The sequence below is a fragment of the Argentina anserina genome, chromosome 2 (assembly GCF_933775445.1).
Source record: "Argentina anserina chromosome 2, drPotAnse1.1, whole genome shotgun sequence".
Taxonomy (NCBI): Eukaryota; Viridiplantae; Streptophyta; class Magnoliopsida; order Rosales; family Rosaceae; genus Argentina; species Argentina anserina.
This window is the reverse complement of record NC_065873.1, coordinates 3451508-3476325: the sequence shown is the minus strand read 5'-3', so window position 1 is coordinate 3476325 and position 24818 is coordinate 3451508. Positions and strand designations below refer to the sequence as shown.

Here is a 24818-nt window from a genome sequence, read left to right as displayed (position 1 = left end):
TTTCAATTGTGTACATCGATGATGTCCTAATCTTCTCCCAGTCTATTGATCAACATTGAAAACATCTTCACCAATTCTTTTCTATTATAAAAAACAATGGTTTAGTAGTATCCGCTTCAAAAATAAAGCTATTTCAGTCAAACATCAGATTCCTAGGATTTAACATCCACCATTTACAGATCCAACCCATTAACCGAGTTATCCAATTTGCAGACAAATTTCCAGATGTCATACTAGACAAGACCCAATTACAAAGATTTCTTGGATCATTGAATTACATAGCGGATTTTTATCAAAACCTCCGAAAGAAATGCAAACCATTATTTGACAGACTAAATAAAAATCCTCCTCCATGGACTCTTACTCATACATCTATAGTCAAGGAAATCAAAAGTCATGTTAAAACATTGCCGTGTTTAGGAATTCCCCTTCTCGATACTTTTAAAATAGTTGAAACTGACGCTTCAGAGATAGGATATGGTGGTATACTTAAACAACGAATTTCTCCTACCCATCCTGAACAAATTGTCCGTTTCCATTCGGAGCCTGGAACCCGGCCCAGTCTAATTACAGTACAATGAAAAAAGAAATTTTATCTATCGTCTTATGTATCAGTAAATTTCAAGACGATTTATTAAATTAAAAATTCTTAGTCAGACTTGATTGCAAGAGCGCAAAAGATGCCTTAGAAAAAGATGTTCAAAATATTGCTAGCAAACAGATTTTTGCCAGATGGCAAGGAATTTTAAGTATTTTTGATTTTGAAATTGCATTCATAAAGGGGAGTGATAATCATATACCAGATTTTCTAACCCGAGAATTTTTGCAGGGTTCATCATGCGATGGTTCAACTCTCTTGGCTCCCACAGGGCCGGAAAAGAAATAGTAAACCTTGAATCACCATCACCAATAAAAAATGAAATAAAAGATGAAAACCCCAAGTCATGCCCATCTCTTAGTCTTGTTCCTCGTACATGTCATACTCTTCTGCCAGTCACAAACAGATATAGTCCACTAGGACCTACTCTCAGTCAACCTAGGCCCAATTACCAGTCAACATTAGTCAATGATTATGATCCTTTCAAACTCCAGACAGCTCCACCTCCCCCGGCGTATGTCCATCATCCGATATCATCACCTTATCAGTTTAGGGCTAGAGAATTTTGTTTCTTTGCTGAACCATCCCTAATACAGTTAAAATCACCAATTGCTATGGCGAAAGTTTTCTATGGCCCAATCAACTATTATCTTTCTATCACAATTGTCTCACTACTTCTGAGTCAATTTCAATTAAAGCCATCTATGAAAATCAAGATCCAACAAAGAAAATTTTGTACCATTCCCTTTATATTAAAAAGGTTATCCCATTATCTGATTGGGGTTTCAATGCTTTTTCCAAACACCCAACCTTCGAATGTACCTATCATGATTATATTGATGCCTGGAATAAAATTTTCCTCCATCAAAAACAAGATTTCAGTCACTCTTGGTTTATCAATTTTGACAGTAAATTCATCCGCCAGTTCCCTTTATGGTTCGGAGAATGGTGGGAGTACCATGGTGCTTCTGATGATATTCTTCCTCCTGTCCTACAATCAGCAGTAAAAAAAAATTGAAGTTTTAGTTCCCCATACTACTTACGAAGACAACTTTGACCCAACACTCATGTTCATGTCAAAATACAAAATCCCTTGGATCTTAAAATGGAATTACGACTTTCACAATGAAATTTGTATTTCTAGAAACTATCTAGTTAAATGGTGGGACAAGTTCAACACCGACAGAATTCTCACCCAGTTTGAAAAAGAATTTGCAGACAATCCTCTCGATCAAGTTACAGTTAAAACAGCTCCGGTCAATCTCCAGTCAACACATGGTCATGTCACAATTAAATCATCCCCTGCAGAAGTCATTTTGGCCCACCAGCCGTTTGCAATAAGCCCAGGCCAGGCCAGCACGGTCCAAACAACATCTTCTTCCAGTTAGAAAAATAAGTCAAAAAAGTCTACATCTTCAAAATCAACCTCTACCACAGCATCAGAGCTACAAAAAATGGCTGAGAAACTTATTCAACAAGCAGTCACTCTATCACAACATGCTACTAATCTTTCAGAAGCTGAATATAATGAAGATAATTGCTCCTCATCATCAGAAGCTCATAGTGAAGCAGCCCCGAGTCAACCAACCAGATGGGCTGACTACCAAGACAGTCAAGATCCGTATGAACTGTAGACAGAGCAGTACATCTCAAACCCAGTTAAAACCTCAAGCCCAATCAAAGGCAAAACACTATTTATGAACATACTTAAATATTGAATCACTTATGGTGAAAAACATTGACCGAAAAGTGTGCCAAAATTAGAAGTTCACTCTGAATAGAGACTATATATATATTTATTTATTTATTTATTTATATATCACTTCCTCCTTCACTCATATTCTCATACACGTACCATGCTTATGTCGATCGGCTCAAGAAATTATAGTTTATTTTTGCGCCATAATTTTCTTGTTTGAAATCTGGAGGTTCGATCTGCTAGCTTCTTAATTTTGTTGTTGTTTTGCTCTTCGTCAGTTTGTAAGGTTTTTCTTCTAGATGTACATATGCATGCATGCGTGTGAAAAGAAAAGGAAGGAATTGACACAAAAAAAAAAGACAAAGAAAAAAGAAGGTACGTACGTATCAGATTAATTAGGAATTTTTATCACTAATATTGTTGCTTGCTTATAAAGAATTTAGCTCTATTCGGCATCAGGTATCATACAATGAGAATCAAACCCGGGGCGCCAAGTTTCAAGCTAATTACAGGAAAGTTGACAAGATCATTCCGATGTATTTACAGCTCGGTAAGTAAAGCCATTCACGAACATTATTTCCGTTTGGTACGTAAGGTTGATTGAGCTTCTACTAATCTACTATGCTAATTTGTGGTCCAAATACATTAGGTAATTTAGTAATTGATTGATTCCTAAGAATTCTACATTTCTACATGCGTGTTGATTAGACAAGAGATGCTAGTCTGCAATTAAGAAACGTTGTGGCTTCTCATACTTAGAATATTTTGATATTTTCATTAGGATCATAGCATCTTCAAAAGCTTGATTATCAGTGCAATTGCCAGGAGACTCAGAACGTATTATCCCTCTGACTACATCAAGGGGATTTAAGTTTAATAAGGATTGGCGGAATTTAAATCCAAAAAAGATTTTTAAACTCTTATACCAACTCAGACCATTTGTGGTCGTTGTAACTTGTCTTATAATTTTTCAATAAATATAAGTTAAGTGTTAAAAAACTAAAGACACTGAATTAAGACACAGATGCGTTTTAGCATGTGTTTAATGTGGTTGTAAGGCTCGCAACAACTTTACATTTTAAGAGACTTTGTTTTCGAATCCAATTGAGAGAGTGATCGAGTAGCTAGGCGGGGTGGGGGTCTAAAGAAAAATGGTAAGACATATGCCTATTTCTATTATGGGATGCCAAAGATATCGAAAGTTAAAGACAGAGTATAATTACCTTTGTTTATCCCCACCAACATTTGATTGGGACTTACGAAATGAGTGTATAGAAATGTTGCGTAATTTACCTGACTTAACTTTTATGATCCAACATATGTACCAATTGTTTACCCAAAAACATATATATAAAGATATATACACATAACGACTTACTATGATGAGAAATAAAGAATATAGAGATAGACCATATATGATATTCATCCGCAAATGAGGCAAGTCAATCCATTCCAGCTTACTTCACAGGATCGACATATATATGTTGCATGTATTTTTGATAATTAGATATGAGCTAGAGGCATCAGAAAGGATGATATACTTAGCTTGCCGTTCACTATTATTCTACCTATAGCTACCTTAAAGGCCTAAACACAGATTTCTTTATCAGTTATCAAAGATGCTCTTAACATGTCTTAACGAATGTTTCCTCTTGCATTCATTTCCGGAAAGTCTACCCAATTGCATTTCCTCATACCCCTTAATAAGTTCCATATATCAACTCCTCTCTCAGGTCTGCACTTCAACACATGAATCGATGAACGTATATACGACTCCACCGTATACCATTTTAGAAGGATCGAACCCGATCGATCAGGCATGGATAGACGGTGTACGTATAACACACACACACACATATATATATATATATATATATATACACGTTGTAATTAATTATTTGTAATTCGTAAATGGTAATAATTGAAGGCACTTACGTAAGTAATATGATACGGCTAAAGGGTTGGAATCCCTACTTACAGTTGAGTAGTTCCACCCAGTGTTCTAAATATCGGGATATATCGGGGATATATCGGCGATATATCGGGGATATATCAGCGATATATCGGTGATATTTAAAAACCGATAGGATAAATGCCATATCGCCTTAATATATCGGTCAACTCAAAATATCGGGTCAACATGCGATATATCGGTGGATTATTTTTCGTTTGACTTTTTTTTTTCGGTGGACTTTTTTTTCGATTATTTTTTTGTTGACTTTTTTTTGCGGTGACTTTTTTTCTTGTTACTTTTTTTCGGTGATTTTTTTGAAGGAGACGATGTCGTTTTGAGGAATTTCAACGCAAATAGGTAGAATGTGATTTATGAAGATGATTTTATCTCAGAAGATGAGAATGAAGATAATGGAGAAGATCAGTTTGACTTTGATTATTATGATGAGAGAGTTTATAATGCATGAATGCATAATCAATATCTCAATCTATCTTTTGTACACATATTTTTGTTCAATTAGTACTTAGTAGTTAATATTATTTGGTATATTTTGAATATTTTGAAGTATATGTTTATAAATATATTAAATTTAAATTAAAAATTAACAAAAACGATAAATCCGATATAATCCGATATATCTCGATATATTCCCGTTATATCTTTATTTTACAAAACCGATACGATGCCGATAACCGATATTTAGACCATTGGTTCCACCACTGCAATCAGATATAGATATCAAACTCACAATGGATTTTTCTTAGGTGCAGATTTCTATTTTTGCACAATTTTTCAATTAAATTTTTTCATCTCCACTATCTAGTATTTAGATAATATTGTGCAGATTATCTCTGCTAAATTTCAGCCAAGTTAGTGATCGTCCCCTTAAAATCGCAAAACAAATGGATGGATTGAATTCTATCAAACATGAACCGTTCATGTTTTTTAATTAAAAAAACACAAGTTTGAGGATCTTAATGATTACCAAATTGGGTGAAATTTTTTAGAGATGATCTACACAATATTATCTAAATATTAGATGGTGTAGATGAGAAAATTCGATGAAAAAGTTGTGGAAAAATAGAAATTCGCACTAAAACAATTAGTACGGCCCTTCCAAGCCAAGAAGACATGTATATTGTATATATATGTGTGTGCGTGCGCGCGCACTTTGGTGAATTGTCAATTTCACCAAAGAAAAAGGGGGTGCTGCCAAGAGTTTTCGAAAATCAGTAGAGTATTGAAAATCATAACTAACTGAAGAGTGGAAACATTAGCTACTCCTGTAATTGAACACGCTCCAAAATTGTGTCTTTTATGCTAGCTTGAATGGGAAACTTTACTACTAGAAGTATTGTCAATCAGTTTTTCCAACCGTAGTGATGTACATATATGCATGAGGAAATCTTTTATCAATATGACCACGTAACTCAACTCGATAATTGTAATCTGAGAGTCGGATCGATACTGACCAGCAGATGGTTTTAACATCATATCATCTACTCCTAGTCTTTTCTGGTCCTACCAGTCCATTCAATTAACTAAACATGACGACCTATATTAATCTATCCTTCTATAATTTTGTGTTAGCGCGAACATACCAATTGTCACATGAAAACAGCTGATCGGATACGAATTCATTGTGTTCAAAATATACGGTCTGCATAAAAGTTGTATCCGGCCTGAATATACTTTATCAGAACGAAAAAGTGAAGTAATCAAGTAAAAAACTATAAATCACGTTGCGAACGAAGGTGAATAGTCTTAATCTCGTGACACTAATTTAAGATACTCTCTCATTGAAATGCTTTGTCGTTTCCAATCTTACGTCATTATCAACGAAAACAGCCCCTTATCTGTCATCAACTTTGATCGTCTATAAATTCAGCAAACTAGGATCTCTTCGATCATCAGTACTTACAAGTAGGAAACGCAGAAGAAATTGTAAAACTGTGCATATGATTGTGTTCAATTCTTAGGTTAAGATTTAAGAATGATGTGGTTAAAAAACGGGAACTTTGCCCTGAAGATTCTATCATTTCTGCTACTCTTCTTTCATAATGACGCTTGGGCAGATTATAATTGGGTGGTATGTATTTCCTTAATTTGTTGATTTGTTCCTTGACTTGACTGTGTTTTGCTATGTTAAATGTTAATTACTTAGTACCTTAGCTGTATATTGGGCAGGTGAGAGAAGCTACATATACAAGGCTTTGCAGCACTAAGAAGATATTGACTGTTAATGGGAAATTTCCTGGACCAGTTTTACGAGCTCATAGAGGAGATACAATCTATGTCAACGTTCATAACAGAGGCAGATACAATGTCACTCTTCACTGGTATTAGCTAGTTTCGAAATTTATTTATCTAATTTCAACTTAAGATAAGGTGTATAATGTACGTTTTTTTTTACTTAATTGGTTGAGTACGTACAATAGGCATGGAGTAAAGCAACCAAGGAATCCATGGTCTGATGGTCCAGAATACATCACACAATGTCCTATTCAACCTGGGAGAAGTTTCAACTACAAGATTATATTTTCTACAGAAGAAGGCACCCTCTGGTGGCACGCTCATAGTGATTGGTCACGTGCTACAGTGCATGGAGCAATCTATGTCTATCCAAAGGAAGGAACTAGCTACCCTTTTCCCAAGCCCCATCATGAAATTCCCATAATATTGGGTATCAATCAATTAGTTTTTCCCCGTGTCATGCATTACACTAAGATTGAAATCAATTGTATAAAACAAATTAATTTTCTCTTTTGAACGTAGTTCTAGTATAACTCTCTGGGATGATCGACCAACATGTAATGAACATTTGATGAAAATGCAGGTGAGTGGTGGAAGCAGGATGTAAATGAGGTTCTTGAAGAATTTGTTAGAAGCGGAGGAGCTCCAAATATTTCTGACGCTTACACCATAAATGGTCAACCTGGAGACCTTTATCCTTGCTCAAAATCAAGTATATATGAATTCTTTCAATTAATTAGCTTAATTTTCCACGAGTAAATTAGTTAAATTTAATTAACGGGTATGCTTTCATTTCCTTTAAACAAAATTGCAGATACATTCAAGCTCTCTGTGGACCAAAACAAGACCTACATGCTCCGAATGGTCAACGCAGTAATGAACGAGATCCTCTTCCTCGCCGTGGCAAACCATAACCTCACGGTGGTCGCGACAGACGCAAGCTACACGAAGCCAATCGAATCAGACTACATTACAATATCTCCTGGCCAATCCATGGATGTCTTGTTATTCACGAACCAACAACCCGGTCGATATTACATGGCTGCTAGGGCTTACAACAGTAACCCAGTAGTTGGTTTCGACAACACCACCACCACAGCAATAGTTGAGTACAACAATGGAAATAGGAATGAGAGTCCAGCATTTCCTTCACTTCCTGACTATAATGACACAGCTGCAGCCCTTGGCTTCTTCAGTGGACTCAGGAGCCTACCTGTTGAATTCAAGGAGCCTATCCCGAGAACCATCACCAGGCGAATAATTACAACGACGTCGATCAACACATTCCCTTGCCAGGGAAATCAAACAAATCAAACATGTCAAGGACCCAACGGGACGCGATTTGCTGCCAGCTTGAACAATATAAGCTTTGTGGAGCCTAATACAGTAGACATACTAGAAGCTTACTACTACTACATCCATGGAGTCTTCAAAAAAGGTTTTCCACCATATCCACCGTACAAGTTTAATTTCACTGCTCAGGACTTGCCTATGATCCTGCAAATACCAAAGAGGGGGACAAAGGTGAAGGTTATAGAATATGGGACTGATATAGAAGTTGTGTTTCAAAATACCAACTTAGGGGGCGGCGGGTTAGATCATCCTATGCATCTTCATGGATTTGACTTCTACATTGTTGGAACTGGTTTTGGGAACTTTGATGAAGAAAAGGACCCATTGAGCTACAATCTTGTTGATCCTCCTCTTAGGAACACTGTTACTGTCCCCATAAGTGGATGGGCGGCAATGAGATTCAAGGCCGTAAATCCTGGTATTCATGCTACAATAATCATTAAGATTATCATTTCGGATGAATATATTTTTAACAAGAAAATTTTGCTATTTCAGGAGTATGGTTCTTGCACTGCCATCTCGAGCGTCACTTAACATGGGGAATGGACACGGCTTTTATTGTCAAGAATGGGAAACGCAGGCACCAAAGGTTGCTGCCTCCACCACCTGATATGCCACCGTGTTATGAATCTGGCTGAAATTTCGTGTCAGTATTGCCGTATCTATGCATATTTACATTTAACATATATAGATAAGAAGATAACAATAATTGTTGTAAAAAAAATATTATTCAATAATTCTCAAGAAAATAATGTAAACTCAATTTCTATATAAAGGAAGTTAATTAATTAGATTGAGCAAGTATATTGATTCAATGAATTCATGGTCCAATCCGTTCCGTTGACCAATAGAGTCATCTATGAATTCTTGTTTTACTTTAATTGCGCAATTCAGGATTATGCATGTATACCAGCTAATCAGCTATGATATGCTGGTCAATCAGCCTTTTTTTCTTTGGCATGAATGACCTACCCTTCCTATTCTTATAATAAGAAAAAGAAAAGGAAATAGAGTGCATTGAAGGGGACCAAAACCAAACCTCCCAAGAAATTACACGGATATAAAACATACATGTTTACTAGCGAAAAGTCGAAAACTAATGTTCGGATTTCGGAAGACCAAGTGGTCTCTAACTCTCTATTACTCTGCAAGAATACACCTTTAGAGTGCCACCAAAAAAGCTCGTAAAAGTAGTACTATAATTTGGTAAAGCATCAGCCGCTTGATTTACTTCCCAAAAAGTATGAGATGAGTAAATATTCATTTGAAAAATCCTATAGTAGTTTAGAATTATCTATAACTCTTTTTATAATAGGGTCGTATTCTCTTTAAAAAAAAAAAAACTGAGATAACTGCATTCTGTTGACAGACTAATAATGGACAACTATTATTAGGTTAGGCAGAAACAAGTACAAGCTCTTTGTAGTACTACAATATACAAACGAAGCGAAAATCATTAAATTCCTAAATCCAAAAAGCTAATAACTACAAACTAGAAATTATGTATGGAGTTCTTTGATTAGGTATTCGAAAGCTATTAGAGAGATTCATAATTCGAATTGATATGGTTTGGAAGTTCGGCGACTGCAGAGACTACTAGACTTCTATCACTTTTTACCGTATCTCCTTGATTCAGTGAACTCAGATGCAGGAAACCAGCGAACCCAGATGCAACTCTGGCAAACCAACGAATCTAGATGCAGTCATATATGGAAACTTACACGACTTCACACAGAAATTAGCGTTTGATCACAATCGTGTGAAAGTTTTCTCCAGGTGTCAAATTGAACGGTCAAAATAAGCCGTACATATACACGGTCCGTGCATACAATAAGTTTCGTTATGTAATCTACATCTAAGAGCAATGTTTTGGGCATCAAAATTATCGGGTCTTAAAACCACTGAACCAGCATTGTACCTTTCAAACCAAGTAAATGGTGATGTACGCTGCCACTGCGCCACTGCGACTAGGCGACTACTAGACCCGGCGCTGCCATGCTGTAAAAACCCTATATTTGTGTTTCTTTTGCCGATTTTTTAATACTCTAGTTGCAACTTTCAGCTAGAATAAAACTTACATTACCGGCCTGAAGATCGAGAGATTCTGAACATCTATAGGGATGGAGGCAATGAAACTAATCTGTGAAACTGATCTCAACATCAACTTTATCAAGAGAATTGAATAGAACACTATGCTGTTCAATCACAGTAAAATCCACGCACAAAAGTCCATATTAAACAAACACTTCTGTGTTTCATACTGTCGGATATAATGTTTATTCAAATATTAATTATTGTCATACGATTAAAATGTATCTTTTTCTAACCGAGAAACAAATCCTCTCATGATCAATGTAGTAGTCTCTTTTTTATTTTCTCAAGGACTGTTTCTCTTTCCCTCTTTATCAACCAAGTTCTTCATGCATAAATACCCAGTTCCAGACAAAAGGGTATAGATTCTCCAACCCACATTTGTATTAGCATTACAGCAGCAATAAAATCAAATTCCAAGCTGGGATAAATTGGTTTCGGTCTTCCCTTTCATGTCACCAAGGCTGGTGTTTTACAGATCGGGCACAGGTTCTTCTGCATTAGCCACTGTTTAATGCAGTTGGTGTGGAAGTCGTGCCCACAATCGAGTGTGCCAATATCATCCCCATCAGCATATTGCTCCTGTCATTCATATTAATTTCAGACAATTTAAAATTTCAGATTTATGAAGCACTTAAACAGGAAAGCAGCTGCAGTAACAGAGCCATTTTCTCATACCTGACATATACAGCAGGGTTCCATATCTGCTGGGAATTCTGTTGTAATAGACAGACATTTTCTCTGTTTCATCAATTTAGATATGGTCTCCTCACTCAGTCCAGTGCTAACATCTCCTATATGTTCCTCCAATGCTAACAGTTCCTATAGTCGACAGCATAGTTATTGGAACAGCTTTTATGGGAAAATGTATGGGAAACTACTTGCTTCTGTTTTACCTCATAGGACATGTTATCAACATCAAGGCGCATGTCTCTGTGCCTATCATGCATCTCAGCCATGCCATGATATATAAATGGGTCAAAGAGCATATAATCCTGAAAATCATGATACAAATCTCAATAGTCAAAGTAATATATCATGTGCACATAAGAAGCTGAACATTTTTTTGTAACAGAATAAACGCCAAGAGATGCTAACAGAAGAACCATCGAGTGTGTACCTGCTCATAAACACATGCATAGCTTGACCCGATTACTCATTAGTTTTTACGAACAATACAACTCTTTTACCGAATATCAAGATATTTCTTCCATCAAATTATAACTATAGTTCGAGAATTTAACATGATTGACTATCCACAAATATTCCTAACTTTTGCAAGAGACCTACATTCTATGCACCCAAAAAAACAACCAATGCCATTAAAAATGGGAATAACAATAGTCGGGTGATTTGAAAGATTTGAGCACAATTTATAGTACTAATTGAAACTGGTTTAATGTCTTAGCATTAGTTAGGAACAAATAGATAGAAATGGATGCAATAGACCCCAAAAGTTCAAAGGCTAAGAGCTACTGATTATTGCAGTTACAAAGAACTAAATTTCATTCGCACCAACTATAATGAATGTCTTATTTTACGGCTTCCTATATGAACTCATGGGATATGAAAAATAATAATTTTAATCATTCACAAAGATGGCAGAAAAATCTAATAAACGGAAATAAATGTATAGGTCAATGTCAAACCTCAACTCGTAAGTTCTCACCCCTGCGCATAGCATTCAAAACTTGACGGATCTGGTACATAAAGAATGATATAATTTTTAGTTTCAGAGCAGATGTCTTATGCATATTAGTCCATATATTAGAACAAAACTTGTACGCACTACTCGTCTCTCTGGTCAAACCCAAGAGAGAAAGGAGAAGAGGCAAGCATGTGTACAGCCCTCTAGTAAATACCACTTGGTAATTCAGTACAAGGACAAACTTGTAATATAACACCTAATAATTGATAGGTAGGTAGAGGAGAATGAAAGATGGAAATAGAACAACACAATATTACAAAAATTACTCTCAAAGCAGAAGTAAAATGTCACACATTTAGTGAAACTTAGCGATATATTATTCAGGTAAAGGCAAGGAGAAAAAAACAACAACATCAAAGCAATTTTGAAGTTGATATTACATCAAGCCAGCCTGCAGAAATATAAAAAATTGCAATGGAATTCAATAATCAAAGAGCAATATATCTCACTGTCAAACTGATACATTTCAGAAGTGATTTCTAGACTCTCTTCTGGATGTAAACATTTCAAAACAATGCAGTCTCCGGAAAACAGCAAAAAGAGAAATTCAACACAAACCTCAGATATAAGTCGGCGCCTCCCATCAATGTCTGCTGCTATCGCCCGCAGCGAATGGGGCGTATTAAGAACATCATCACCTTGTCTGTCCAACAAGAATGCTGATCTATGAACTGATTGAAGACGGCCCTGATTGTTTGGTCCGGAAGAAGTTCCAGAATCCTGAGAGGAAGCAGAAGGTCCTGGTGGTATTGTACTATAATGATTACGACCTCTAGGTTCTATAGATGGAAACGAAGACCAAGGTGCAAATTCATTTATCCTTGGATTTTCCGTCAGAGGAGGGATCCATGAGGGATTAGGCAAAGAATGAATGCTAGAACTGGAGCCAACTCTTGCAGAAGAAGGAGCATCTATTGAAGTGCTCAAGTTTCCAGGGGCTAAACTCCAACCTGTTGGATCCTGTGCTGAATTTCTCATTTCAGAAACAGCAACAAACAAGGGGTGCTCTACATTGATTCTAGAATTGCTTTGTGAGCTTGCTTCTTCTCTCAATTCAGTACCTCTATGTCCAGACATAAGAGACCCTGATAAGCTGCCCACTCGTGAACTGGAAGCACTATTCCAAGGGAAAGGAAACATACTTCCCGACGATCTGTTCATATGCATAGCAGGAGACTGGCTTTCGGGAGCACTCGAATTTGTTGCAGCTACTGTAGTTGATCTTCCAGCAGATAATAAGTTTGATGTTGCAGATTCTGGCAGAGACCCAGTATTAGAGAAACTCCTAACATATTGTCTTAGTGGGCTCTCTGCATTTCCCATAGCACCTAATGAAGAAAAGTTTTCAGATGCTCCAACTCTCAAACCAATCCTGGTTCTTGAGTTCTGCTGTTCTGAAGTAAGGCCACTAGGAGAATTACGGGGGGTAGATAAACTTAAGCTACTAGAAGGATTATGACAAGCAGGACCTGTATTCCAGGGTCGATTTTCAGCTTCAGAAAATGAGCTTGAACTTCCACCCGGATAAGATTGCTGTGACGTACCCTCAAGAGCCTTTCTCTTGCAGGATAAACCCCAATTGCCAGAAGAAGAGCCTGGATTACCATCATCTTCCCCAACCATATAATCAGAGCTTCTGGATGAAGTCCCAATAATGTCATGAGAGGCACTGCCTGAAGATGTATGTTCTGCTCCTAATCCACTTGACTTGTAGAATTTAGGATCTATATCGGCTTCCATACCATGCTCATAGTTACTACTGTTTTCAACATATCCTGCATTTAAATTTACATGCTGAGGGATATAATTAGAGCTAGAACCTTCTGAAAAAGAAGGCCGACCTGTAATCTGGTTGCCACCAAGGCCAATACGTGATCTCCCAGGAAAAAGGATATTTGGCTCAATTCGCGTATCTTCTGATCTTTGGGCAGTCACAGGACAAGCACTATGTGGAGCCGGCAACCAATCCTGTACCATTCTTATTCCACCATCATTGACCGTGTTTTGCAAATTCAATCTAGAGCTAGGTTCACCTGAATTGATAAACCTATGAATGTCAAGACTAGAGGCATTTAAACATGCTACTTCACCATATAGCTGAACAACTAGGTTTTTACAGGATTTCACATATTTATAAAGATGTCTACAAATTCATACCAGTGCTGTTGGAAACAGGTCCAAGACCAACATCAGTGATTTCTGAAAAAGTATCAATACCACTCCCTTGACCTTGCATTAGGGACAGGAACTTCCCCCCTAATAACCTGATGAAGTGCGGATGATACTATATCGTATCCACAGGCGGTCAAGATTAATCACTTATCCAGCACATCTGGAATCTGCAAATTGCACCATTAACTCCGAATATCAAATGATGGTCACAGTAAAGAGTTTTCAATCGTTAATTATCTGCACCTCTGCAAGAACTCAGATATAAATACTGATATATAAATACTTGGAGAAGAAGGGGGATGGTGCATGTCTTCAACTGAAAATCATAATAAAAAAAACATGCATCCCTTTGAGCTATACTATTTATCTCTCTGTTATTGTTTAACTTGGACCTATGTTGCAACAACTTGGTTTCTTGGATAAGTGGCTGACTACATTACATGTGCCGAAAAGCAGAAACTTGAATTGACATAGCTCTACTCCACTCTCTCGTCAACTAACTATCTGATTCACTTATATGCTACTCTGTTAACAATAAGAACATTAGAAAGCCAACTTCTGGAAACATCTCGAGCATACAACACCAAAAACAATGGTTGCCACAACAATGATCAACTGATTTTCCGGTGAGCACCATAACAATGTGAGAAGCAATCTGCCACTGGAGGAGATTTAAAGCTCGTATTATTAGGTTGAGGCCTAATTATATAATGTAGTGTAACAAAGAATCAACACTAAATATATAAATGCATTAGTAATGCAGAACCTAATTATATCCCTATTAAACGACTTGACAAGATGATAAAAACACAGTTATAAACATCAAAAACAGAGCAAACTTTGGAAAAATCGCCGCAGATTTTTTCTTAGAACTGATCCACCCGAGTCAGGATCCTCGGAATTCTTACCCAATCGATTCTATGAATGCGGACAGAACCAATGACCCAGACAAAAACACAAATAATAGAACCAATTAGCAAATACATCCACACACAAAAACAATCTAATAACGAAACAGGGGCCAGTTGTGCCGAAAATCGAGGGATCAAATTCAGAAATCATCAACGGATGAAGATCGACCGGAGATGAGAGAGAGAGAGAGAGAATGAGTAGTGTACCGTGGAGGGAGAGAGAGAGAGAGTGAGATCAAAGGAAGGGGGTGAGGTGAGGAAGTGAGGATGGAAATTGCGTCGATGAGAAAGTATGGATAGTCTTGGTTCTCCGGCTTTCAGTTTTTTTTCCTTATTCAATATGTGAACATAATAATCTTGGTCGGAAAGGGATAACCGTAAAACGACAAGGGGGACTGAGAGAGAAAGAAAGAGGGGAATTGAATCACAGAGAAGATGATGATGAGAGAAATCTCAGAGCAATGATGAATCTTTTATCATCAAATTTCTTAATTAAAATTAAAACATCCCTCTTTATTTTTGAGGGGAGAAGAGAGAAGAGAGCGCCCGACTTTCGATGTACACATAGCTTTGCAATTTTGCATGCTCACCCCTGGTGGGGGCCACGTGACCACCGTGATTATTTTTCTTTTGCTAATTGCCGGGCACGTGCTCCTTGCTCGCATCAGTACAGTACCGGGCGAGTGAAACGTAACTCACAGTTTTTGGTTTTCTGTGGTTAGATGGCAAGGGGTTTCCCTGTTCCAGTTTCGTCCATGATGGAAGTCGTTTTTTTTTCCGTGTGCCACTTAAATTTATTTTTCTAGCGTCTCTGAACGAGGATATATGCTAAATTCTACGTGGTGAAAAGTAAAATATAAACCCTACTCTTCTATGCATCACTCTTCTTGTCTGCCATGAAAGGTATATAATGTTCTATTCTGACTTAAATGTATAACGTCCCTAACTCAAGACCGTCCTAGACTTTGATAGCAGTTGCAAATCGCAATATTTTATGTCCAAGAAAAAAAACTAGTGGCATTATTTTGAAATAGGGCAAGGTGCTACTCAAGCTATACACACATCACCAGCTTATCTAGAGTCCATGATATGAGTACAAAGTGTGACGTTTTAATGTATATATGTCATATTTTTACTCTTTTATTTCGTATGTTTTAGTTTATTTTATTTGAATAAGTATTTAGGAAAAGCTTAACTCAAATATGAGTGAATTAATGATCAAATCGTGTTAAGTGTTAAAAATCATTATTGAGATAGGTTTCCTTATTCGATTAAGACTCTACTTTCATATTTCTAACTTTCTTATTCTTTTCAGGAAAGACAAATTCTAATTGGACAAGGAGAGAAGGACATCAAAGCCAATTCCTAATTGCACAAGGAGAAGCTCGATGTGTGCATTCAAGACATGGAGTTCTATTCGGAGTTGGATTTCAATACCAAGTTGGAGATGGATTTCCAAGATATGCACTCTCGAGATTTTTGTGCATAATAAATCAAAATATCAAGTAGGATGAAGATATGCATTTAAAGCTCAATCCATACAAGATTCAGAAATCTGTCAAGATTCGTAGTCCAACTTTGACGGGCTCCCATGGACAGCGCATAACGAATTAGAAGACCTGTCATATATGGATGGAAAGCTCTATGAGTCTAGTTTCCGTAGAATTTAGAATCACATCAATATCTGTTTCCTGAAGGAAGTTATGGTGAAATCATTACTTGGAGGTTTAGTGGGCTCGGCATAATTATTTCAGCCATTGATTTGCTTTTGATCAAAGTGCTGTGAGGGAAAGTTGGGGATTTGTTTCTCATATATATATAGGCACAAATCTACATTAGAATGATCATCAATCCTACACAAAAGTTTAGCCAAAGCCTTGCACAAATACATACTCATCGTTCCAAGAACCCTAGCATCAAAGTTTCAGCCATTCACCATCTCTTGCTTCGAAGTACGAAGCCTAGGACGCTCATTCCCTTAGTAGTCTTGGACCCTGCCCTTGTGAATGCCCCGAATGATTTCTAAAGTGTAACCATGACTTACTATTTACGAATTTATGTTGTGTTCTTGTTTACAAATTATGTTGTTGTTTGTTTTAGTTTTATTTATCTCGACTTTGTCTATGAAGTTGCTGTGAATTTCAAGTAAGTTTTGATTCAATGATTTTTGGTTTTTGCCGTGTATGTTCTTAAGTGATTTCGAGAGTGCTTAATTATTGTGTTTGCCCGAAGTATATCATGATATCTAGGTTGTTCGATTTATGACTTGTGCTATGAACATGTTTATCTTCTCTATGTGGCTCATAAATGCATGATAGGATATGCGTGGCTTTTCAGATGCATGGTAGGATAAGCGTGTTAGATGTTAAGTAAGGCCAAAGTCATGCTTAATTGTATATAGCGTGTCTATGTATTTAGGATAACCATGAAGGATCCTAATTGCATGATCGAACCTTAGTCATTTATATGTGTGTACGGCATGAACCTTAAGGAGATTAGAACTTGATTATCGTTGGCTTTATATTACTTGTTTGATGAATGCTTGTGTGTGTGTTTGATTGATCACATGTATATAGTAGTTTAGGTTTTATTTCTACTCTTATGATCGAAACTTTCAAACTCTTAAACTCTTTGTGAATTCGTGATTAAATGTTTGTGATTTAGTCCCTGGTTGGATCTCCGGTTTGTAACGAGATCTTCTTGCTTTATACTAATAATGATGCTTACATGGTTAATATTGATGTCGAGTAATCGAATCGATCAGTCCAAAGGGGTAACTCCTTAATTACAATGCAACCCTTAAAATTCCTCTCTTTTTTTTTTGGAAAGAATGACGAAATATGAAGAAATATTATATTAAATGAAAATTAAAAGGTACAATATATAGGGATGTAACCACAACGAAATAAAAATGAAAGAGCAGGATGCACAAAAGCATGTGAAATAAATAGATAACAAGATGCACATACGCATTGAGAATGAATTGTAACCATGTGACTTGATGTCGCAAATCACCGCTACAGTGCATATGTCACGAAACTAGTGTAAATATAGTAGGAATCATAATCGTAGTCGTAATAGTAACTGAGGTGGTGAACACCCAAGATAATACAACATGAACACGTAACGCCCTCTTGGACGAAGACAACGAAATTGAACCGTGTGTAATTGTTTAGAAGAAATCTAAAAAATTTCAATATTGTAAACCCTAAAATAAAACACCTGAAGTAACCAAGTAACCGGAGCCAAGGGTTTGAACCTCCAATCCAACTGAAGATTAGAGTGCAAACTAACCCAATCTTTTCACCCGGATCCCACATTTGCATCCACCAATGCTTGGGCCGTAGAAATAAAATTCAACCTATCCAAAGCAGGCCCATCAACAAGCCCACAATAGAAGGACCAGATCTACTATGGACACCCCATGAGATGCAACCTTCAACCACCCCTGGCCGACATGCTTCAACCAGAGGAAGCTGTGTCTGCCTCCGCACTAGTGCCACCAATCCAAGACAACGTCGACCCAAAGAACGACCCCGCCTCCATGAAGGTCGTCGCCACACCTTCCACTCTCCACCACATAGTCGTTGTCTACAAGGAGAAGGAGCCAACATCCTACCGAACTATCAAAGTCGCATCGAACACAATGGGGAATGGACCCGAATCCTAGACCTGAAACCCATCCCTCACCTCCGGCATCCTTCTACTCCATCGTCTTGGCGATACTCCACCTCCACATATTTCCATCCATGGAAATATCTCTTGGGAAACCACTTTAGGTTTCTTGAAAAGATGAAGAACAACAAGAGTTGAATCCTCTGTAGACAACAAAGATGTTGAAATAACAACCCTTCAAGGAGAAAAAGTCGGTGCTAGAATTGCTGGATTTGCATGCCTAAAGGCGTCGTATTCCCAACCTAGCAAAGCGGGGGTTTCATCTCCTAAAAGTCCTCATATTTAGAAAAAAAAACAAAAGTTGGCTAGTGACTGCTTCATCAATGTTAATTACTACTAATTGGTAGACTATTTCATCCACATTTTCTGATATTGTATGACGCGATCCTTTGAGGGTGGCCACACTAGCCATCCCATAAAAAGATGATGCGATCCTTAATTGATTAGTTATACAATGCAAGATCGAGTATCTTAATATGTGTATACTGCATCCAATCAAGACATTTTCAAAGGGGAAAATTTTTTGTTACATCAAATTAGTGATATACTAATTTACCTATTACTCTCTTTAGCTCCTCTGCTAGGGCTGAGTTAAACAAATTATTGACGGCGGCGGGTTTAAAAAATTGTCGCATTCCAATTCGGCGAATCTTAGTCATGGAGGGGAACATCCTTTTCGTCCTATCTCTATGTAGGGCTGGAGAGGGGTGCCAGAGTTCTCCTTTTTCTTGTCTCTTTGCTTTCTCTTCTTGATTTGCAAGTGAGAGGTGTAGGCATCTCAAGTTCTATGGATCCATCAACGGATGGATCAATATTTCGGGTTGGGACTTCGACCCAGATTTTTGATGGTGTTGGGTACTGGTGTAGATGGGATCGGTGGAGATTCCATCTGATGTCATATGTTGGATATCAACGAATTAGTTTTGGGATTGGTGGTGTTAGCATCGATCTGGATCTTGGGTTGTTGGATATCAATGAATTGGTTTTGGGATGGAGGAAGGTTCTTACGGTCTCTACCTCTCAATTTGGTAGCGGCGTAGATCAGGGAAGACCCGGTTATTTTTGGAGACGTCGACGACATTGGTGCTTGGTCGGTTATTGGTCTTGGTGGTGATCATTCGTTGGTCGTCCAAGACCAGTGTGCAGAGATGTTGATCTGATGCCGCCGAGGTCGCAGATGTGCGACTCAATCGTTCGTGGGCCTGGAGTTTGGGCCTCTGTTTTATTCTGGGCTATGCTAGTTTGGGGGTTTCTAACCCTGTGGCAGGCCTAACTAGTCGTGGAGATGTCCTCTTCTTCGAGGAATTTTTCAGTCCTCCCAGAGAACCACGTGACAATGTTTAGTGGTCATCCATTCCAATTACAATCTGACACGTAGGATTTAAAAATAAAAATCATATTTAAGCTATTTTATCAAAGACTATTTTGAATTTATTTCTTAAAACTTACACAATATCCTCTAATACCCTAAACCCTAAAACCCTAAACTCTAAAAATCTAAATCTGAAATCCTAGTTTAAAATCATCAATACTCATGATGGTCATTTCACAAATAATAAAAATTTATAAAATTATAATTTTGGTGTAATAAAATCACGTGTCTAAATATAATAGGTGATGAGGACCACTGGACATTGCCACGTGGTTTTCCGGGAGGATTGAAAAATGTATCCTCTTCTTCCACGATTAAAGTGGATTAATTGAGTCCAGTCACAGTGTTTAAGAGGATTGGTTGTATCATTTATTTAATCTTCTAAGTATTGCTAGACACTGAAATAATAGCGCTATAAATGATATTTATGGTAGATGTATGTTTTTGACTTTGTAAGCTTAATATTTTTCTATGTTTAGATTGTCAGATGGGATGCCTCTTATTGTCAGTCATTATATGTGAGTTATCTTTGTACTCTTACTGAATTAAATCTTATTAACTTTCGTACTAAAAAAAATCAAGACATTTTCAAAGTAAACAAAAGCTGAAGTTCCTTCATTCTAATTTTTTTTTTTCATAAGAAAAACTTGCATATTCAAATCAAAATATTTTTCTTTAATGAATCTTGTATCAACCGCTCGGTATATTATGCATAGCATTACTTATGAGTTTACAATAAGTTTCCACGAAAAGTATATTATACCAACCACTGCTTTTAAACCTTAAACCTCACATTGATAGGTCCTAGGTACTACAAGTGGTGAACAAAACAATATGTGCATTACCACTTGCCTAGCATTTTTCTTTCCAGTTCGGAACCAATGTAAGGGCAACGAGCCAACGGCAAAGTAAGACTAAGAAAGACAACAACAAAAAAGAGAAATCTTTCTTACAAACAATACATCATGTTAATTAGTCTTTAATCATCAACTAGCGCGACTTGAATTACTAAATTCAGTATTATCAAATCACATATCAAAACGTCATGTGACATTAAAACCAGAATTATCAAACTTTTTTACACTAAATGTTTTTCTGTTTCATACGGCTTAAACGATATGAGATGTAATACGTATCAAGATTTTCTAACAAACATTTATGTCAGAAGATAAGTATTATAGCATTCTAAATAAAAAAAATATCATAGATTCAAATATACACTTCCTTAAAAAATAGTAAAAAGAAAAAGAAAATAAAACAAAAACAATAACGAACCGGCAACAGCCAGGTGCTGCCTCTGTACTTCCTCTCCCAGATTTTCTCAGATTTATCTTGACAATTACCAAGACTCCCAAAACCCCCCAAAAATGGAATCTTCAACCCTCGTAGCTCTACTCTCCCCCATCTCCCAACTCATCCTCCTCATCCTCCTCCTCCTCCTCCTCCGCCACCAACAACACCCCCTTCTCCGCCGCCCACCATTTCCTCTCCTCCCAAGAACTCGCCGCCACCCTCTCCCTCCTCTCCCTCTCCCGCAAACGCCGCAAGCGCCCCCGCCTCTCCTCCGACCACCACCACTTCCCCCGCTCCCCCGACTCCTTCAAGTCCTCCTTCCGCATGTCCTCCTCCACCTTCGAGTGGCTCTGCTCTTTACTCGAGCCCTTATTCGAGTGAGCCGACCCTCTCAATCTCTCCGCCTCGCTATTGGCCTCTTCCGCCTCGCCACCGGTGCCAACTACTCTCAAATCTCGACGCATTTCCGGGTCTCCGAGTCCGTCGCCAGATTCTGCTCCAAGCAGCTCTGCCGTGTTCTCTGCACCAACTACCGGTTCTGGACTGAGTTTCCGACCAAAGCTGAGCTTGTTAAGGTATCAGCCGGGTTCGAAGCCCACACCGGGTTGCCGAACTGCTGCGGTGTGATCGAATGTGTCAGGTTCTTAGTTGTGAGACATAATGGGGTTGGAGAAGAGAGAGTTGCAGCTCAGATAATGTCGGATGCTTCTTGTCGGATTCTCAGCATTGTGGCCGGGTTTAGGGGGAGCAAGAGTGATGAGACGGTTTTGAAGTGTTCGACATTGTATGAGAATATTGAGAGTGGTGAGTTACTCGACTCGGAGGCGGTGAGTGTGGATGGGGTGGCGGTGAATCAGTACTTGGTTGGAGGTGAAGGCTATCCTTTGCTTCCGTGGCTTATGGTGCCTTATGTTGATGCAATGCCGGGGTCGAATGAGGAGCAGTTCAATGCTGCGCATAGTAGGATGCGGCTTTCGGGGCTTAGAGTGGTTGATAGTTTGAAGAATTGGGGGGTTTTCAGTAGGCCGATTTGCGAGGAGATGAAGATGGCTGTTGCTTATATTGGTGCTTGTTCTATACTTCATAATGGTTTGTTGATCAGGGAGGACTATTCGGCAATGTCGGATGGGTTGGATGATGACTCATTGTATGATGAGAGTTCTCAGTGCTATAGGTGGGATACGAGTTTGGAGGAGAATTCAATAGAGAGGAAGGCTTCTGCTATAAGAAATGCATTGGCTACAAAAGCAAAACAGTTTCAAGAATCAATTTTTTCGACCACATCTAGCTCTTTGGCGTCATTGCAATCAACCTAGGAGATTGGTTCAATTAGAGGTAGCTGATATGGCACAATTTTTTTTTATCAGGTATTTTCTAGATAACTTTTCTTTCATTATGATACTTATGTGTTCTTAGACCACATGCCCATTGTTTCATTTACATTCATTTGATTTATTTCATTGCTAATGCATTCCTAAATTGTAGCTTTGATCTGTGAAGATATACCAGTTTAGCATGTTCTAATATATCCAAAATTATAGCGATGAGAATTATGCTGTGAATGCTTTAGTATCCGTTGAGTGATAAGAGTAAAGGCTTAATGCTCTGTAATTTCTTGATCAAATTGAACGAAATTCTATATAACAAGCCAATAACAGGAAGAACAAACTACATCAATGTCTGTGGTATACTGGTATATAGGATCAATGATTGATCTCCAAAGAATGGATAACTTGTAAACGTGACTTGTGGACCTTGAGTTCTGTGGAATGTAAGAACAATATACATTACTATGAGCATTGAGTCTATCCATAGTTCCATAATGAGATAGACCAACTAGGCAGGTTGCAGACCAAAGCCTGGAAACACAAGTAAAAAGACTGGTATTATAACTTATGACAGTAAGACAATCTGGCAAACTATCTTGCATTATAGTTGATTGTTCATTAGAGCATGTTTGTTTAAAAATTGGAACTCAGTCCTGTTCTTAAATTTAACTTTTAATCTTCAGACTCCTCTCAACCTCTTCCTTGTATAGCTTAGCATTTGCACATATCAACAGCCTCTACTCCCTCCAGTGTTGCACAATTCAATAAAAATAGGAGCAGCTTAACATCTTTCAAACTTTTCTCACTCACTATTCCTCTAAGCTATTTGTTAAGCGAAAACTGCAGACTCTGCAGTATAGCATAACAAATTACTCATCCTTCGATTCAGATCACTCTTGTCTATGCTTTATAGTGACAGACCAATACATTCAATATTATGTGGCTGGATGCAAAATCTCACTGCTGGAACTAATGTTTGCTGTTCTTATTTCTCTATTGATGTGGCTTGAACAGATGACACTGCCAAAAGATGTATTGGTGTTAACTATTTAGAAATGTTTCAGATTCTAGAAATGTTCCAAAATATGTATTCTGGAACTAATCTCATTCCAAAACAGCTATTGACTTGCTCTTTGAAAAAAAAAAAATTGTATCTTCGGTCATTCTAGAGTCAAGAAAATACATCGATTCCAGAATTCTCAACTGCCTTCGTATAATTTAGTTTAAACTCCATTCCGGGACTTGGTTAGACATTCCTGCTGCTCGTCCTTCTCTACGGGGTGGTAACCCTTCAGTCCAATGTTAAGACTTTGAATATCAGTACCAATGATACATTCGTTGTCAAGAGACTGGAGAAGAGTCCTTTTCATAGTAGACAACTACATATTTTCCATAAGCACCAGGCTTCTCGCAGGTCAAGAATGCTCTGAAACTTTCTTGCAAGCCGCAACTCCAATTTAAAGAACTTTGATGAGTCCTGACGTTTTTCAGCAGTTAAAACTTGAAAGGTGAAGCTGTTTTTATCAGAGAGATCAGTTCTGCCTGTATGATTAATCGGTAAAGTTTCAACTGCTCAGGTTTATACTTCAAGTGAAAAAAAAAAAAAAGACATTGTCCTGTAATTTTAACCGAAATGCCAGACAATGGGGTTGGTGAGCCATTTGAAGAATCTGAAGTGGGACTAAATTCACAGGATAGGGACACAAGAACCATTCCTCAACATTGTCACCCCAGCAAGGATATAAATCCAACAAACGACTTACCTCACTTCACCTAACAAGTACCCTCATTCAGATCATTTTCATACTTCTCTAATTTTCCATACCCATGTCAGATTACATTTTCGTTTCCTAAAATGATCAAAGTGCATTTGGGAAGTAACTTATTTAATTGCCGAAGATGTCTACACAATTTTGAAAGATTCATATCGGATGATTATTCGTTCTCGTGGTCAATTGATTTTTACTTACTGAAGTGCCTGAATATGGCACAGCTGATATTTATTGACCCAGAAAAACAAAATGATTGAAAATGGATAGATATGACAAGCTTGAAGCTTGTATATAAGAAAAGGAGAGGAAAGAGGTTGCCTCACCTACTGCTGCTGCGTACTCAGCCAAATCTCAAGCATTCTCACCAACCCTATTGCAAAAGAATCAGAAAAATATAAAAAGTGATATCCCAACATAGGCTGCCAACTCTTTTTCTATTCTGCTCTTCGAAATTAATGGAAATGAATATAATCTGGCATGGAATGTGGCTATAATTACTAAGGCCGGTTACGATATATAGGATGAAACAACATGAAGCATACCTCCATATATCTTATGAACACGTATAAACCTCATAGCCTTTATAAGCATTGGACTCTATATAGGATTCATTAATCATTATCACTCTCTTGTTTCCCC

The 24818-nt window shown here is 37.7% G+C and overlaps 2 protein-coding genes and 1 pseudogene across 2 annotated transcripts; 2 read left to right on the top strand and 1 right to left on the bottom strand.

The window, feature by feature from the left end:
- The first annotated feature begins 4208 nt into the window (after positions 1-4208).
- LOC126782547 (laccase-15) lies at positions 4209-8495 on the top strand. Its single transcript, XM_050507808.1, has 7 exons — positions 4209-4296; positions 6327-6340; positions 6439-6590; positions 6690-6934; positions 7088-7216; positions 7319-8275; positions 8353-8495. The coding sequence occupies exons 1-7, from the start codon at positions 4209-4211 to the stop codon at positions 8493-8495; spliced, it is 1728 nt and encodes a 575-aa protein (XP_050363765.1).
- Positions 8496-10118: 1623 nt separating this feature from the next.
- LOC126785347 (E3 ubiquitin-protein ligase MBR2-like) lies at positions 10119-15257 on the bottom strand. The gene is made up of 7 exons (XM_050511011.1): positions 14947-15257; positions 13814-13995; positions 12215-13689; positions 11598-11648; positions 10845-10943; positions 10627-10770; positions 10119-10530 (listed from the first exon to the last, which is right to left on the bottom strand). Exons 2-7 carry the CDS (start codon positions 13890-13892, stop codon positions 10399-10401), a joined length of 1980 nt encoding a protein of 659 aa, XP_050366968.1. The 5' UTR covers positions 13893-13995; positions 14947-15257; the 3' UTR covers positions 10119-10398.
- A 5896-nt stretch (positions 15258-21153) lies between these two features.
- Positions 21154-22395, top strand: LOC126782543 (protein ALP1-like; annotated as a pseudogene).
- Positions 22396-24818: the final 2423 nt, after the last annotated feature.